The 14,477-nt window shown below is 46.0% G+C and overlaps 2 protein-coding genes across 2 annotated transcripts; both read left to right on the forward strand.

Moving 5' to 3' along the window:
* Window positions 1-354: 354 nt before the first annotated feature.
* Window positions 355-8,484, forward strand: PHYSODRAFT_328760 (hypothetical protein; the record flags this gene model as incomplete). The annotated part of the gene is made up of 13 exons (XM_009525090.1): window positions 355-901; window positions 974-1,464; window positions 1,521-1,634; window positions 2,273-2,782; window positions 3,035-3,400; window positions 3,457-3,570; window positions 4,309-4,842; window positions 4,869-5,331; window positions 5,412-6,092; window positions 6,265-6,619; window positions 6,706-7,258; window positions 7,457-8,135; window positions 8,360-8,484. 13 exons carry the CDS (start codon window positions 355-357, stop codon window positions 8,482-8,484), a joined length of 5,532 nt encoding a protein of 1,843 aa, XP_009523385.1.
* Window positions 8,485-12,456: 3,972 nt separating this feature from the next.
* On the forward strand, window positions 12,457-12,739 carry PHYSODRAFT_328761 (hypothetical protein; the record flags this gene model as incomplete). The annotated part of the gene is made up of 2 exons (XM_009525091.1): window positions 12,457-12,630; window positions 12,725-12,739. 2 exons carry the CDS (start codon window positions 12,457-12,459, stop codon window positions 12,737-12,739), a joined length of 189 nt encoding a protein of 62 aa, XP_009523386.1.
* Window positions 12,740-14,477: the final 1,738 nt, after the last annotated feature.

The raw sequence follows: 14,477 nt of genomic DNA on the forward strand, positions 1-14,477 counted from the left end.
CAACGACGACCCCTCTCGACCACTTGAGAGCGAGAGCCACGTCTTTTCGATATGAGGGTAGTTTTAGAACCTCTGAACCGGTCAGATCTAATAGACGTTGATTTGACGACGCCCACTTTATAGCGAGAGCCACGTCTTTTGGACCTTTGGGCGTTTCGGGACCGCTCGTTCAAACCACATTGATAAAACCAATAGAACATTACGCCGGCAGATTTTACTAGTAGTTCGGACCAGCGCGACGTGGCGTCTCATCATTGGTTGAAAATCTATGTCACACACCTTCATGTTCGCTTAAGTACGCCAGAAATTCTACCTCCTTCTTCCTCATTCCAGAATCTGCCGGCTCGAGGAAAGATGGTGAAGCTCTTCTGTGCGATCGTTGGTGCGGCGGGCAGTGCGTTTCCTGTGGACATTGACGCGGGTCAGTCGGTGGGAGACTTGAAGAAGGCGATCAAGGCGGAGAAGACGAACAAGCTGAAGGACATCGATGCAGGTGACCTGCAGCTCTTCCTGGCGAAGACGGCGGACGGCGCGTGGCTAGATGGAGCTGGCGCGGCATCTGTGGCGCTCGATGAACGTGGATACCCGCAAGGCTTCGGGCAGATGGATCCCACCCTGTGGATCAAGAACCCCAAGCACTTTGGCGATAATTTTCAACCGGGTGAAGGACAAGTTCACGTGCTGGTGAAGGTCCCGGAGCAAGAACACGCACAAACTGGATTGTGGCTTGTCACTGGATCCGTTGACAACGCGTTGATCACGAAAGGAATTCGCTGCAAACTGTACTGGATGGCGACGTTACGCATTGGATACTACGATCCTACGCGCTGCATCGGCAACAAGAATGTCGCGTTTTGGTATGAAGACAAGAAATTGTGTTTTCATGTTTTATTCGAGACAAGTACGTGCCTCTATATGCTGTCGCTGCATCGTAATACTGCTTCATTGAGGGCTAACTCTGTTTCTTTTATAGAAGATGCTGCTTTGCTGTTCGAAACTGACTTGAGGACTGGGCCACAAACGCTGGGCTCTCCGTTAACTAACCAGGTTGTTGAGACGCGTGTTGCACCAGCTAACGCTGTGTCTACTGATCTCCAGCGCGTCTTCTACTGCGACTACGTTCCAGACGATTCGGAATCTCCTCAAAACACAGTTTCATCGATATCGTTGACTACAAGCGTTTCGAATCTGGACTCATCGACTGACGAGTTTCGTTTTCAGCGGATTGAGGACGCGAAGTTCTTCCTACCGTACGGCAAGGCAGAAAGCTGCCATTTGGTGTCGAGAAAGCAAAGCAGAGACCACAAACGGGAATTCGCCAAGTACGATCGCGACTCAAACAACAGGCTTGCGCTTTCTCGCGAAATGCATGGTTGGTTCGACGGTATGAGCATTGAGGTTCCCATCGTCAACATGCTACCCGGATCTGTTGAAGAGAATCAATCCATTGGCAACAGACGCAAGGTACTGTGTGAGCGCGTAGTTCTGGTGTGTGTAAGTTTACTGACATTTGCGTGTAGGTCGAGGTCTTCGTGAAGGTTCTGGATGCTCAGTGCACAGATCGCGTTTTCAGTCGTTTGAAAGGAGGATCAACCACGACGGACGATCCGCTCATGATGAAGACGTTTGTTCACGTGGAGGATCCAGAAACATTTTGTTTGTGCATGAGGTGGAAGCACGACGATAATGCGGAGCGTTGGAGAAGCTTTTGGGATATGACTCCTGCGGTCGATTGAATGGAATAATGTGGCTCCCGAGTTAAATACTTCGAAGTAGTATTTGATTTCTTGACATACTTTGATCCTGATAAATATAAAGTTAGTAATATACAAAGATGGCGTACTCTCCTGAGCAATACCAAGCTAGCAAGGAACGAATCAAAGCAGCGCAGAAGCGCTACTACCAGCGCACACGCGAAGCCCGTTTATCTTATCAAAAAGACAACGATGACAAGAATAGAGACCAGATTCGAGCTCGCACGTCTTTTCGATATGAGGGTAGTTTTAGAACCTCTAAACCGGTCAGATCTAATAGACGTTGATTTGACGACGCCCACTTTATAGCGAGAGCCACGTCTTTTGGACCTTAGGGCGTTTCGGGACCGCTCGTTCAAACCACATTGATAAACCAATAGAACATTACGCCGGCAGATTTTACTAGTAGTTCGGACCAGCGCGACGTGGCGTCTCATCATTGGTTGAAAATCTATGTCACACACCTTCATGTTCGCTTAAGTACGCCAGAAATTCTACATCCTTCTTCCTCATTCCAGAATCTGCCGGCTCGAGGAAAGATGGTGAAGCTCTTCTGTGCGATCGTTGGTGCGGCGGGCAGTGCGTTTCCTGTGGACATTGACGCGGGTCAGTCGGTGGGAGACTTGAAGGACGCGACCAAGGCGAAGAACCCGGCGACTATCACGTGCGACGCCAAGGACCTGCAGCTCTTCCTGGCGAAGACGGCGGACGGCGCGTGGCTAGATGGAGCTGGCGCGGCATCTGTGGCGCTCGATGAACGTGGATACCCGCAAGGCTTCGGGCAGATGGATCCCACCCTGTGGATCAAGAACCCCAAGCACTTTGGCGATAATTTTCAACCGGGTGAAGGACAAGTTCACGTGCTGGTGAAGGTCCCGGAGCAAGAACACGCACAAACTGGATTGTGGCTTGTCACTGGATCCGTTGACAACGCGTTGATCACGAAAGGAATTCGCTGCAAACTGTACTGGATGGCGACGTTACGCATTGGATACTACGATCCTACGCGCTGCATCGGCAACAAGAATGTCGCGTTTTGGTATGAAGACAAGAAATTGTGTTTTCATGTTTTATTCGAGACAAGTACGTGCCTCTATATGCTGTCGCTGCATCGTAATACTGCTTCATTGAGGGCTAACTCTGTTTCTTTTATAGAAGATGCTGCTTTGCTGTTCGAAACTGACTTGAGGACTGGGCCACAAACGCTGGGCTCTCCGTTAACTAACCAGGTTGTTGAGACGCGTGTTGCACCAGCTAACGCTGTGTCTACTGATCTCCAGCGCGTCTTCTACTGCGACTACGTTCCAGACGATTCGGAATCTCCTCAAAACACAGTTTCATCGATATCGTTGACTACAAGCGTTTCGAATCTGGACTCATCGACTGACGAGTTTCGTTTTCAGCGGATTGAGGACGCGAAGTTCTTCCTACCGTACGGCAAGGCAGAAAGCTGCCATTTGGTGTCGAAAAAGCAAAGCAGAGACCACAAACGGGAATTCGCCAAGTACGATCGCGACTCAAACAACAGGCTTGCGCTTTCTCGCGAAATGCATGGTTGGTTCGACGGTATGAGCATTGAGGTTCCCATCGTCAACATGCTACCCGGATCTGTTGAAGAGAATCAATCCATTGGCAACAGACGCAAGGTACTGTGTGAGCGCGTAGTTCTGGTGTGTGTAAGTTTACTGACATTTGCGTGTAGGTCGAGGTCTTCGTGAAGGTTCTGGATGCTCAGTGCACAGATCGCGTTTTCAGTCGTTTGAAAGGAGGATCAACCACGACGGACGATCCGCTCATGATGAAGACGTTTGTTCACGTGGAGGATCCAGAAACATTTTGTTTGTGCATGAGGTGGAAGCACGACGATAATGCGGAGCGTTGGAGAAGCTTTTGGGATATGACTCCTGCGGTCGATTGAATGGAATAATGTGGCTCCCGAGTTAAATACTTCGAAGTAGTATTTGATTTCTTGACATACTTTGATCCTGATAAATATAAAGTTAGTAATATACAAAGATGGCGTACTCTCCTGAGCAATACCAAGCTAGCAAGGAACGAATCAAAGCAGCGCAGAAGCGCTACTACCAGCGCACACGCGAAGCCCGTTTATCTTATCAAAAAGACAACGATGACAAGAACAGAGACCAGATTCGAGCTCGCAAGCGTAAACCCAAAACCGAACTTATTGATGGTGAAGTCGAACTTAATAATGAAACCGAACTTAATTAATTAATTTTTTTTCCTCGGATAAAATGTCGCCTATGATATAAAGTCAATCCTGATACAAGACCCAATATTATAAAGTCATATCTACGGAGAATAATATAGTCAAGCATATATAGGCAACATGTTTGCATACGAACTCGAAGGATTAAAGAGATTAAATATTCAACCCATTCGATGGGGTAGTAGCTACCGTATTAAGGTACGTGGCAAGACGGGGCGCATGGTATACATTAGCAACATTTCCCACCCCACCAACCAAAAATTGGTAGCGAAGCAGTACCAGATCAGTCTAGGCAAGCTCCAAAAGAATGTGGCTGCTGATTTCAAGGAAGACAGTAAGTACCGCTTCTACCAAGGCAAGAACATGGAGTCGCACCTCTACGAGGGGATTCAGCCTGCTGAGTTCTACGACAAGCACGAGAACGTGCTCGCAACCCAGAAGTCTGCCTTCAAGGTCAACATCGCTCTTGGGTACAAGCTTGTCAGCAGAACTGATGACAGCGAGACTCGCTACTTCCACCCGAATATTAGCAACACGTCTGTATGTAGCACTCCTGTAGCTATCAACAGCAAGGCTGATATTCGTAAGAAGGTGATCTCGGAGATTCGCTCCATGGAGTTGGCTGACAAGCTCAACTACCCCAGATCCGGGTACATGGTGAAGGGGATTACTGGCTTCAAAATCTATATCTACCAACGCGACCATGCTCTGGGTGATAGCGAGGCTGTCATTCCTAAGGTGATTCGTGATAACAAGCACGTCATCAACTTCCCCAAGACGAACAACAAGTGTGTCTTCCACTGCATTGCTTATCACAAGCAGGAGGGAGCCAAGAAGGATCCTCGCAGAATCCAGGCTCTGGTGAAACAAGCTACTGTTCGTACAAGGAGATCACCTACACTCTGGGTCTGTTCCGCAATTTCAAGCCTATCGACATTCTCCAATTCGATGAGCTTGAGGAGTGCTTCAAGCTGAACATCAACGTCTTCAACATGGATGTTGAGACGGGCAAGGTTGAATGCATTCGCTGCTCGGACAAGGACTATGATTCGATCAACATCCTGCCGCACGAGAATCATGCTCTCTACATCACGAACGTTGATATGCTCCAGCAGAAGTACCAATGCTCTACGTGTGAGATGATGTTTGTTAGCTCTGATAAGCTACGCAACCACACTAAGAACCAATGCGAACTCGTGAACATCGAATCGTTCCCAGCTCAGCCAACCATCTACCAACCCGCTCCGAACAGCCTTCGTTCCATGCTGACTAAGTACTCCATCAAGGATGCTGACCATTACATCGATCACTTCATTGTCTATGATTTTGAGGCTATCCTCAAGCCTACGGGTGTCAAAAACGGAGAAAATACTATCTTCATAAACGAACACATTCCTGTGTCTGTTGCCGTGGCCGACAGCTTGACTGAGGAGGTGCGATGCTTTACCCGAAGGAGTTGCTCAAGGATATGCTCCAGTACATCAAGGAAGTTGCGGCTAAGATTCAGCAGTACAACGTCTCGAAGTCCGAGTCTTTGCTCCGCAAAATCATCAACGTCCATGGTTTGACTGACGCTGAGGTTCCTGGTCTAGACTTGGGTAAGACGTACAAGATGGATGATGTCAATGCTTGGATTCAGAACGGGGAGTTTGCTTGTTTCTTCGATTTCCACAGCAAGCTCACATTCGGTAAGAAGCGCTCGGATTATGGCAAGCTGAAGCAGTGCATTGGTCAGGTACCAGTATTCGGATTCAACTCTGGACGCTACGACATCGACCTTATCAAGGCGGACCTGTTTGCAGTCATCGGTACTGACAACATCATATCAGTCATCAAGAACCCTAGCTACATGTGCATCGCCACGTCAGACATGAAAATGCTTGACATTAGCAACTATGTTCCGGCAGGCACCAGCTATGCAACGTACTTGTCGACATATCTCGGTGAGTGCAAGTGTGATGACAAGATTCGATGCGTCTGTGGCCTAGGAAAAGGCATCTTCCCGTACGAGTACATTACTTCATTTGACGTACTCAGTCAGCCGGAAGTCCCTCCTAAGTCGGCGTTCGACAGTGCTCTTCGTAGCACTAGCATCAGCGATGAGGACTACAGTTCGTCTGGGAACACTATGGCATGAAGTGAATCAAGGATCTACTCATTTGGTACAACAACCTCGATGTATTACCCTTCATCAAGGCCATCAAAGCCCAGGAGAACTATTCAAACGTTTCGAACTTGATATGTTCACTGATGGTGTGTCGCTACCTGGTCTCACTGAGAAAGTCATGTATCAGACGTGCTTCAACAACCTCCAGCAACCAAGTAAGGAGCCTGCTGAAGCGTTTGACTTTCCCGCTAGTCGCTTAAGTGGATATAAGACCCAGGATGCTGATGCCGATCGTGAATTCAATACGACGCTAGAACACCTCAACGACTTGCTAGAGCGACAAAAATACCTGTGTGGGCTATGCTACAAGCAACTCACAGCTGATACTGCCTCGGCTGACCGAATCAATAACAAGCTCGGACACATCGATGGTAATATCTTGATCAGCTGTGTGGGATGCAACGTTGCTCGCAAGAACATGTCGCTAAAGGGCTTCCGCCACAAGAAGCTACTTGAATTCAACTCAGACAGGTTGGTGTACAGTATCGATAGAGAAGAGTAGGACATCTACACCAAGATGAAGGCGAACATTGTGGTCCTTCTATCATCTTCAACAGATACGCGAAACGCAACGAGACCAAGATTCGAGGGGGTAGGATCTGCAAAAAGATCATCGGCTACGATGCTAATGCTCTGTATTTGTGGGCTCTTGGTAATGAAATGCCATGTGGACGGTTGACTACCATCGAAGCATACACAGGGATCGTCGATGATATTGTAAATGACAAGATCTTTGGCTTCCTCGAGTGTGATATCCGTACACCAGAGCACCTCAAACCCTACTTCAGTGAAATTTTCAAGAACACCCTTATCGACTGCAGCGATCGGAGTGTCATCGGTCAGCACATGTTCGAGTACAACGAGGAGCGCAAGCAAAGCCGAGCAAAGCCGGCTAGCAAACTCATCGGGAGCTACTTTGGTGAGAAGATCCTCATTTATGCACCGCTACTCAAATGGTACATTTCTCATGGTATGGAGATCACCAAGACTTACAGCTTCATCAAGGCTAGCTCTCACAAGGCATTTGCACCATTCATGGAAGCCGTATCGAGCGCGCGACGAGAGGGTGATGAAAATGTTAAATCCATCTGTAAGATCATTATTGAGAAGGTATCTGACTCTGATATGGATGATTTAGTCCAAGACTTGAAAAAAATCATTTCGAACCCTAAATCATTTGATGCGCTCATTATCGATAGATTCATGAATGAATCGACAACCAATCCTACGATTCATTTGGTTCTAGACTTGTTGACTAAGCTGAAAACGCTTAGTGAGGGTAGCAATAATAAGGCTATGATTGCTGAGATGATGAAACTGGTTGGTAATAGTGCGTTTGGTCGATCTGGCATGGACATGAGCAAGCACAAGGAGGTCAGGTATGAGTCGGACGATAAGGCAATCAAGGCCAAGATTGAGCACTTCACCTTCCATGGAATGGAAGAGCTGAATGATTCATGTGAATTCACTATGAAGAAGCGAAAGCTCAACAATAAGAACCCAATTCATCTATCGATTGCAATCTATCAGCTCGCTAAGCTCCGTATGTTGCAATTCTACTATGATTGCATTGACTTCTACTTCGACCGTTCGGAATTCCAGTACCAAGAAATGGACACAGACTCGGCTTATATTGCGTTCAGCTGTGAGAAGCCATACGTTGAGTGCATCAAGCCCGAGCTTCGTGAGCATTTTCAGCAGCATAAGTACGAGCGGTTCCCACGTGATTATAGCGAAGAGATGGCTCAGTTTGATCGCCGAACGCCAGGTTTGTTCAAGGATGAGTGGTCTGGTGATGCTATGGTATCATTGTCCTCTAAGAACTACATTTGCTACCTACCAGACGAATCTTACAAGGTCAAGGTTTCCGCGAAGGGAGTGCAGCAGAATGGTGGTCGAAACGGTAATATCCTCAACCTAGATGGCTTTGAATCAGTTGTTCGCGGTCGCATCACGCTACAGGGCACTAACAAGGGGTTTAGACTCAGTAAGGAGAGTAAATCAATCATTACGTACACCCAGACTAAAACAGCTCTAAACTACTACTACGACAAGCGTCGTCTACTTGCGGATGGTATCACCACCGAACCGCTAGACATATAAGCAACTACCTGGCAGGGGATTTTTTTGTTTTATAACCATTTAGAGCGATGGATCTGCTGTTGTCCAAAATATACTATGACCCCAAAACGGGCTATGTGGGTGCCCAAGCCTTGTACCAGAAGGCTAAAGAACTGGAGCCGAAGATTACGATGAAAATCGTCAAGGAATGGTACTCAAACCAGAGCGATATTCAGCGATTTCAGGAGCAGAAGATGCGATACGATGGGTTCTAAATCGCATCGACTAACCCCAATTCGTGGCAGATGGACTTGGCGTTTTGGGAGAAAAGACCAATCTTGACTGCGATCAACATCAACTCTCGCCTAGGCTACGCAAAACTACTAACCAACAAAACTGGCCCGACCGTACTAGCAGCAATTAGGGTTTTTGTCCGCCTCCATAAGGTTGACATTCTCACAACCGAAAATGGTTCAGAATTCATGAACCAACAGGCTCAGAAATTATTCAAAACTAAGAAAATTGACCATTTCAACAATGAGCCTGGAGATCACGCCAAAATGGGTAAAATTGAACGCTTCAAAAGAACTCTGAAGCAGCGCCTTGTCAAAATCGAACCAAAGCGACTAACCCAGAAGCTCATAGCTGCTGTTATTGAGAACTACAATAGCACGACCCATCGGACGATTGGTATGACCCCCAACGAAGCTAAAGGTAAGGTAATTGAATCTGAACTAGTCCACAACCAGGCTGAAGCCGAGAGGATTGAAAACGAGTTCGAGGTCGGTGAAAAGGTTTTGTATCGACTAAAAAAGAAAACATTTGATAAAGAAACAGCAAGATGGTCTAAGGCTGTGTATTCGGTGGTAGGTATTGATGGCTACCGCATCCAAATCAAGTCGAAAAACGGACACACTCTTTACAAGGGGCCAAACGATCTAAAAATTGTTAAAGCAGAAACATCTGAAGCTACTATCAACAGAGGTGATATTTTAGAGGTGGAGAAGATCTTAGACCACAAAAAGATGCGATCCGGCAAGTACAAGTATCTCGTTCAGTGGGTCGGTAATGAACTTGACTCCTGGGAGCCACAAGATAATCTTAGATTAGTCAATAAGAACAAGAGATCAACCTTAGAGAATGAGTACTGGAAGTCGATAAAAAATGAGTCGAACTAGCTTCGAAATAAGATTAATAGAGCAATCCTCTGTAAGCGTTGACTCATCTATATCTATCAATCTATTTTCCAAAAATAATGCTTAAAAATATATGACTTCATATATAGAATGTGTTGCAACTGCGTAGAGAATCAACGTGAGCTTGTACAGCTCCGAAGAAAGCTGTGGATAATTCAAGAGGTTAGTCGAATCAAAAATGAACTCAGAGATTTAGACCCAGTAGCCAATTTCCGGAAAACCGTGTGCAATCTACAGTACCGCGACCAGTTAGAAACGATATTTGGTGTGCCGTTTCATTGCATCAAGGATCGATACATCAATCTCCTCAATGAGCGAAACCGTATCTGTCATACGTATCAACCATTTAGGCATGACTCCGTTATGCCAAGCTATTGGTGAGTAGTATTTAATCGATGCTAATATTTTTTTATGACTACCATGATATAGTTAGACGATGTTTCCCAACTTTACATCCCTCGCTCAACGAGAGCAAAAGCGGCAGGAGCTACTCGAACGAGCTGAGCGCCGAGTTCGTCAAGCCAAGTCCAAGCGCCTTATGTACGAAGGTGCATCATGGGCTAGCGATATCGCGAATGGTATCACTACTGTTCCAAAGAAATCAACACAATCCGCTCAGTCTGATATTTCGGTTGGCCCTGACGAGGCTACGCCGGAAGAGTTAAAAAAAAGTCTGAATATTGAAAACTCCCAAAAAAACCCTGAGCCCTCAACAATGGTAGATGCTGAAGTTAATGCAACACCTGAAATGAACGATGCGTCGACTACTGCAAAGCCTCAGTCCGTTGATGCTTCCAGTACTGCTAAGCCCAAAACCAGTGATGGTTGGGTCCACGTGAGCCCCGATATGACTGATGTTGGAGTTGATAATAGTGCAAGAATGACAGATGCTGGTGTTGGCCCTGATAGTCCACTGCCGCAAAAGCCCGTCGAAGAAGATTTGTTCGACGAAGACAATGCTGAGATGAAAAATCAAACAAAGTCAAAGGAAGCGGTCGCTAAAATCTTCGAGGTTTACCCCATCCTTGCAGAACTAAATATTCACCCTATTGCTTCCAACGGCCGGCAGCTTACTAAGTATTATATTGGGATGGATGCTAAGGTGTACAGTATTAAACTGAAAAAATATGTACTAGTTCCGAGCATTGATTGGTCTGAGACGTATGACCATATTGGTGAGGTATTAATTAATGATGTCAGATTCCTCGCATACGTCAATGAGAAGGAGCGACGTAATGAGATGGGTAAAGAGGACAAAAATAGCCCATACCAGGATTGGCAAAATATCGGCTCAAAAAGAAAAAGAATCAATGCCTCAGAAGGAGATTATTCAAACCGCTCTAAGCAGAGACTTGACGACAGTTTTGTGTTCGATACTGGAACATCCACAAGATCCGATCAAATGGACAGCAAGCTCAAATTATTTTGGACAATTAGCAAAAATAGGGAAGTCCTTGAATCTAACGGATTGATAAAGAAGATTGTACCAATTCTTAATGGTTCCGCAAAATCTTCTCCTATTGACAAAGATGGCTATGTTTGGATCAATGGCAATAGCATTAGCGTTTACGGGAAAGATAGCGATCGTGTGAAGCAAGCAATCACTCAGAAAGAGAACTGGATAATGACATTCCAATCTTTCATTAATATGACTAAAGCCAGGGGCCTCGAGTTAGAACTAGTTGGTAGCAATGAAACCAAACACATAAATGATTTTACCCCAGCTAATGGTGAAGCTCAGCATGGGTTAATGAGTGGTATTGATGAAGACATGGACCCAAGCCTATCAAACGCTGATAACGACGCCAAGAATATCTTAACTGATTACTACAGCCAGTTGCACGCTAATAGTATTGATATTCCATTTCGGCTACAACCAATCGTGAAAATCAACGGTGTTGTTAAGTCCCATCCATCATACTACTTTGGGCAGCCATCGGGGTCTAGACCCCTAAATATTTTAAATCGTGAAAACAAAGCACACGAGCAGGTGAGTGGTGTAGCTTGGAAGGGGCTAATGAAGAATATCATGTGGATGGATACCTTTTCGTCCCTACTCAACGGGGTTGAGGACTTGGACCGCTATCTTAATGAGGTTGAATACCCCTTCCCATCGAGCGATGAAGAAGCAGCTAAGATACTTGAAGAAAAGGAGCTTGATAAGATAAGACGTAAAAACCTGGATGCTATTGAAATATTGAATGAGGCTATTCTAAAGTCTGTACACGATATTAGACAGCAAAGCGTTGAAGAGTATGAATACGATGACAGCTTGCAAAAGCTTCATGATGAGTCAGAAGCAGCTTTTCAGGCATACGGTGAGGCTCAGAAACGCTATGAAGAAGCAAAAGAGGCTGTTAGAGGGAATAACTCAAAAGCAGCGAGATCGGTGTTGAAGGCAGCTACATCAGCTATGAAGGCGACAAAATCGATATATCAAACGAAGGCTAAGCGATACGCCGAGGCAAGCGAGGTATCCGGTAGTGGCGTTAAACGAAAGCTTCAAGGTCGAGGATTGCGCGGTGCAGGTGTTGCCCCGCTGGAAGGTGTAGTTCGCCGAGGCCGTACCTACAATCTCAATGAGATCCAAGGATTAGCAACGCCGTCAGCCTACACATACAAGCAGATCGGAAGCAAGTATATTCGTATCCCCGACCTTGATGCTAAAAAGCTCGTGATCGTTCAGCCGAATCGGCGTAAAATGTGGTCCTAAGTGGGAAATCAGTGATAGCCTCCAAGCCATGATCAAGGCACTTGTCTATAAGAACCGTATCGATCAATCCGCTTACGATAAGCTCAGCGTTGAAGATAAGAAACTGTTCAAGGAGGTTCTATTGATTACTCATCTCCAATACAGCTTCCACGATAAGTTAGAGGATCCTCTAGATACGCTTAGGGCTGAATACGATAAGCTAAAAGGAGAGCTACAACTCGGAAATGACAACCCCAGTATCATCAAGCAGCTCAAGTCTCTCACGGTGGATATGTACAGCAATCGACTGATTGATGATAAAGAGTTCAAAGATATTATCACCCGTTTATTATAAAACCATGTTCTTCTTCAACTCGCGCACTATATCCAGTTCCGGAGGCAGCTATGGTGACAATAGCGACCTCAACGTCGCTGAGTTGAAAGCTATCATGAAGAACCTCATCATTCATGATCGTCCCCAGAAGACCCAAGCCGCTGTGTGGGCTACTGACCTACACAAGTCGACCAAGAAGGTGGAGGCATCTACCCAAACGGAAGGCGGCCGAGTCTGGGCTTACCAGCCAAAACAAAGTCAAAGTCTGTGAAGACATTTGCTCTATAGAGCAGAGCGGATATACTTAGATGTCTACGTCTGTTTTCTTCTCTCGATAGAGTCTGATTTTTTATCTCCGATATCGATAGCCATGACAGCATTCTTGCCACTATGCACGTTGTACATTGGGATATAAGCATTATTCCCTATCGAAACCACTCCAGCGTGCATCGTTATTGAACCGATGACTTGGCCAGTTTCAGGGTTAGTCAGGTTCTTTTTTATCGTTTTACTTGGTCCGCAGTCCATGATACTCTATTACAACGAAGTACTCAAGATCTGCTCTATATTTATCGGTGCGAAATTATCCCTGAGCCAATACCATATATAACCCTCTCGTGGAATTCGACAATTCGATCACATTGTAGTTGATCAGTATCAACGACATTAGCGTTAGTAGTCTGAGGGCAAGCGGTCTTCGCCACGAACTGGGTTTGACAGATACCATTCTATATTTACTCAGACATAATCGCTCTCAACTCATTGAGTTCAGCTTTGAGATTATTGATTTGGCCTTGCTGTTCTTGGATAGATTTACACAGTACCGAGGTTAAACTGGCGAGATCGATTCCCCATGGATTCACTGGAAATCCATCCGGATTAAGCTCATCGTTTGCTCCGATATCTACTGCTTCTGGTATGACCTTATACAGCTCCTGCGCGATATAGCCAACATGGACAGTCTGCTCTTGAACCATCCTGAATTTTCTAGGTCTCATTCTCATAAGGCTTGCCAAACCATAGGGACAGTCTACAATGTCCGCCTTCAACCTCTCATCGCTCGCATTGGTATAGCTTCCTCCACGCACCGGGACATAGGCTGTCCACGCGTAATTAGCATCGCATTTTCCCAACCTGATAGCTCCTACGGTTGAATCAGTACCAATCGCTGGATAGTCAGTCTGAGACCAATTGAATCGATACCTAGCAAATCCATCGCCGCCTCCCTTTACGTGCATGAAATTATTCGCCCATACCTCTCCGCCTGAGTGAATGGTTGCTTCTGGCGACCACGTACTCATACCAACTCCCAGTCTTCCTGAGCTGTTTAGATAAGCTTGAGTTGTGTTTCCAACCATGAACCTTAGCGGATCGCTCGTAGTGGTGCCTAGAGCTACACCACTACTTCCTCCCGCGACATCGTTGTATACCTGAATTTCAAATTCGATTGGAGTAGTAGCATCGTTGGCTATACGCATTGCGCGTTGCCAAGACCCGCTTAGTAAATTCGCGCTCGAAACTATATCTATTTTTGCAGTACTGGTAGCTGATCCAAAGCGAATGTATCCTACTTGAGTGATTCTCATACGTTCAGTCATTGGTGATAATGCATTAGCTCCTGACCGTGTACTGATTGCAAAATCAGCCATTAAATATTGAAGACTCGTAGCGGTTCTAGTACAATATAGATTAACGCTAGGGGTGTACGTTGTCATATCACTAGTACCTTCAATCGTGAACGATAATGCGGCCTGAGCGCCAACCGTATTGCTTTGATTACGAATCATGAGATTAAAATCAGAGGCACGCGTTGTTGATGTAAATGATGTCCGGGCCGCAATCTGACATTGGGTAGAAGTAGTGGATATCAGATTGGTTGACGTTAGAGATGAGATACCTGATGAGATGCTACTATTAGAGTAGCCTTTGATGCTTCTGCAGTTCCTGCTCCGGTGGTAAGATCTAGATAGTTCAGCTCAACGGTAGATGCTGTGCATCCAGCAAGCTTGTTCAGCTCCGCACCTGTAGCATTGAGAGTATCTCCCC

This window comes from Phytophthora sojae (assembly GCF_000149755.1).
Source record: "Phytophthora sojae unplaced genomic scaffold PHYSOscaffold_3, whole genome shotgun sequence".
Classification (NCBI taxonomy): domain Eukaryota; phylum Oomycota; class Peronosporomycetes; order Peronosporales; family Peronosporaceae; genus Phytophthora; species Phytophthora sojae.